This window comes from Muntiacus reevesi, chromosome 9 (assembly GCF_963930625.1).
Source record: "Muntiacus reevesi chromosome 9, mMunRee1.1, whole genome shotgun sequence".
Taxonomy (NCBI): Eukaryota; Metazoa; Chordata; class Mammalia; order Artiodactyla; family Cervidae; genus Muntiacus; species Muntiacus reevesi.
Genome location: NC_089257.1, coordinates 41,067,780 through 41,069,944, shown reverse-complemented (window position 1 = coordinate 41,069,944; position 2,165 = coordinate 41,067,780). Strand labels below are relative to the sequence as shown.

Genomic DNA, 2,165 nt, shown 5'->3' with positions numbered 1-2,165 from the left:
GCCCTTGGCTAGTGTGCTTGCTCCATCTCCCAGAGACCAGCCCTGTCCTGGGAGAGGGCAGAGGGAAAGTACAGGCCAACCTTCCTCCTGGGGCCTAAGGAGATGCCCGGGTCCTTAGCTTAGGGAGTCTAGAATCGAACAGCAGGGAGAGAGTGGGATCCTCTACAGAGTCATCCCCTGCAGAGTCATCCCCTTTGAAGAAACAGGAGCTCTTTTCCGGTGGGAAGAGCAAGGGCAGATCACTGCTCCCCACATCCACAGAGCCTGGGTCCCCAGGAATGGGTTCATTGGTGAGATGTAGTGAATCAACTGCTTCCCTGAGGCAGGGCTTCCCAAGTGTAATGGAGGGATCTATGAGAAAGGTTAAGTGAATCGGTTGTTGGTTATAAATAGAACACAGGGAAAGAAGTGCTATGACGTTATTTTCCAAGATAGTTTTCCTTCAGCAGATTCTACTTTCAAAATTTATAAAATATTGTACTTGCAACTAGTATGTTCTGACCCTATTTTCAAGGACATAAATATGAATGAAAATGAAGGCAAGCAATGTATTATATTACAAAATTTTGTATATTAAAATAGCTGAGTTCATTGTAGCTTACCATTAAGCCCAGTTGCCCTATATTCAATTCTTCCATCAAAAGGGTTATAAATAATAATAATAATTTACTTTAAAGCGATCACCTGCAGAGACTAGATCACCTTTCCAATGGAGAAACATTAACCATCCTATGATGTTGACTTCAGGAAACAGCTCTTCTCATCCTGCGTCCTTCATCCTGCTTGGGATCCCAGGATTGGAGAATTCCCAGTTTTGGCTTGCCTTTCCATTCTGTGCCATGTATGTTGTGGCTCTAGTCAGCAATATCACTCTCCTTCATGTAATCCGAACTGATCCCACCTTGCATGAGCCCATGTACCTCTTTCTGGCCATGCTGGCTACCACTGATCTGGTCCTCTCCACTTCCACACAACCTAAAATGCTGGCCATATTCTGGTTCCATGATCATGAGATTGAATACCATGCCTGCCTCATCCAGTTGTTCTTCATCCATGTCTTTTCTTCTGTGGAGTCTGGGTTGCTCATGGCTATGGCCTTGGACCGCTACGTGGCTATCTGCTTCCCACTGCATCACTCCAGTATCCTGACCCCATCTGTCGTGGGTAAACTGGGGGCAGGTGTGATGATGAGAGGGCTGCTGTGGGTGAGTCCTTTCTGCTTCATGGTGTCCAGGATTCAGTTCTGCCCTAATTGGATCATCCCCCATTCATACTGTGAGCACATGGCTGTGCTGAAGTTGGTGTGTGCTGACACTAGAGTAAATCGTGCATATGGACTTTTTGTGGCCTTCTCTGTGGTTGGCTTTGATGTTATTGTCATCAGTGTATCCTATTTCATGATTCTGAGAACAGTGCTACAGTTATCCTCAAGTGAAGCCCGGCTCAAAGCTTTTGGCACATGTGCCTCTCATATCTGTGTCATCTTAGCTTTCTATATCCCGGCTCTCTTTACTTTCCTCACCCATCGCTTTGGACATCATGTGCCCCGAGTGGTACACATCATGTTTGCTATTCTCTATCTCCTGGTACCTCCCGTGCTCAACCCCATCGTCTATGGAGTTAAAACCAAACAGATCAGGGACAGGGTTATTCAAGGATGTTGTAGAAAAGACCCCTGGGTCAAAGTTTAGGGCTTCAACCACCCCAATCACCCCTCTGACCTGGGAATATAAAGGCAGAAATTTACCAGGATGTCACATATTGTCACAAAATCATCTCTGTAAACACCTGGCTCAGAGATCAGCCACCGTCCCGAAATAAGAGGAACAATTTTCAGGATACCCTGAAAGTAGTGACTGATAATGAATGCAAATTTTACCTATGTTTGATAGCTTAGAGTGAATGATGTTGGATATGTGATCTCCAAAGTAGAGGATTTAGCTTCAGGATCAGGAACCAGGCTTACACTCAGAGCTCTTGTGTGACAGTTTTATTACAGTGAAAAAGGACAGAGAAACCTTCTGACATAGACATCAGAAGGGGGCGGAGAGTGCCCCCCTCGCAGCCTTAGCAATTGGTTATTACAGTAAATCAAAAGAGTGTCTCAAGGTCGTAAAGGTCGTACCAGACTCACTCCCACAATATACATTTGAAGAGGTCAGGAT

At 45.4% G+C, this 2,165-nt stretch overlaps 1 protein-coding gene across 1 annotated transcript; it reads left to right on the top strand.

The window, feature by feature from the left end:
* Nucleotides 1-731: 731 nt before the first annotated feature.
* On the top strand, nucleotides 732-1,691 carry LOC136175781 (olfactory receptor 52R1-like). The gene has a single exon (XM_065946001.1). The coding sequence runs from the start codon at nucleotides 732-734 to the stop codon at nucleotides 1,689-1,691; it is 960 nt and encodes a 319-aa protein (XP_065802073.1).
* The last annotated feature ends 474 nt before the right edge of the window (nucleotides 1,692-2,165 follow it).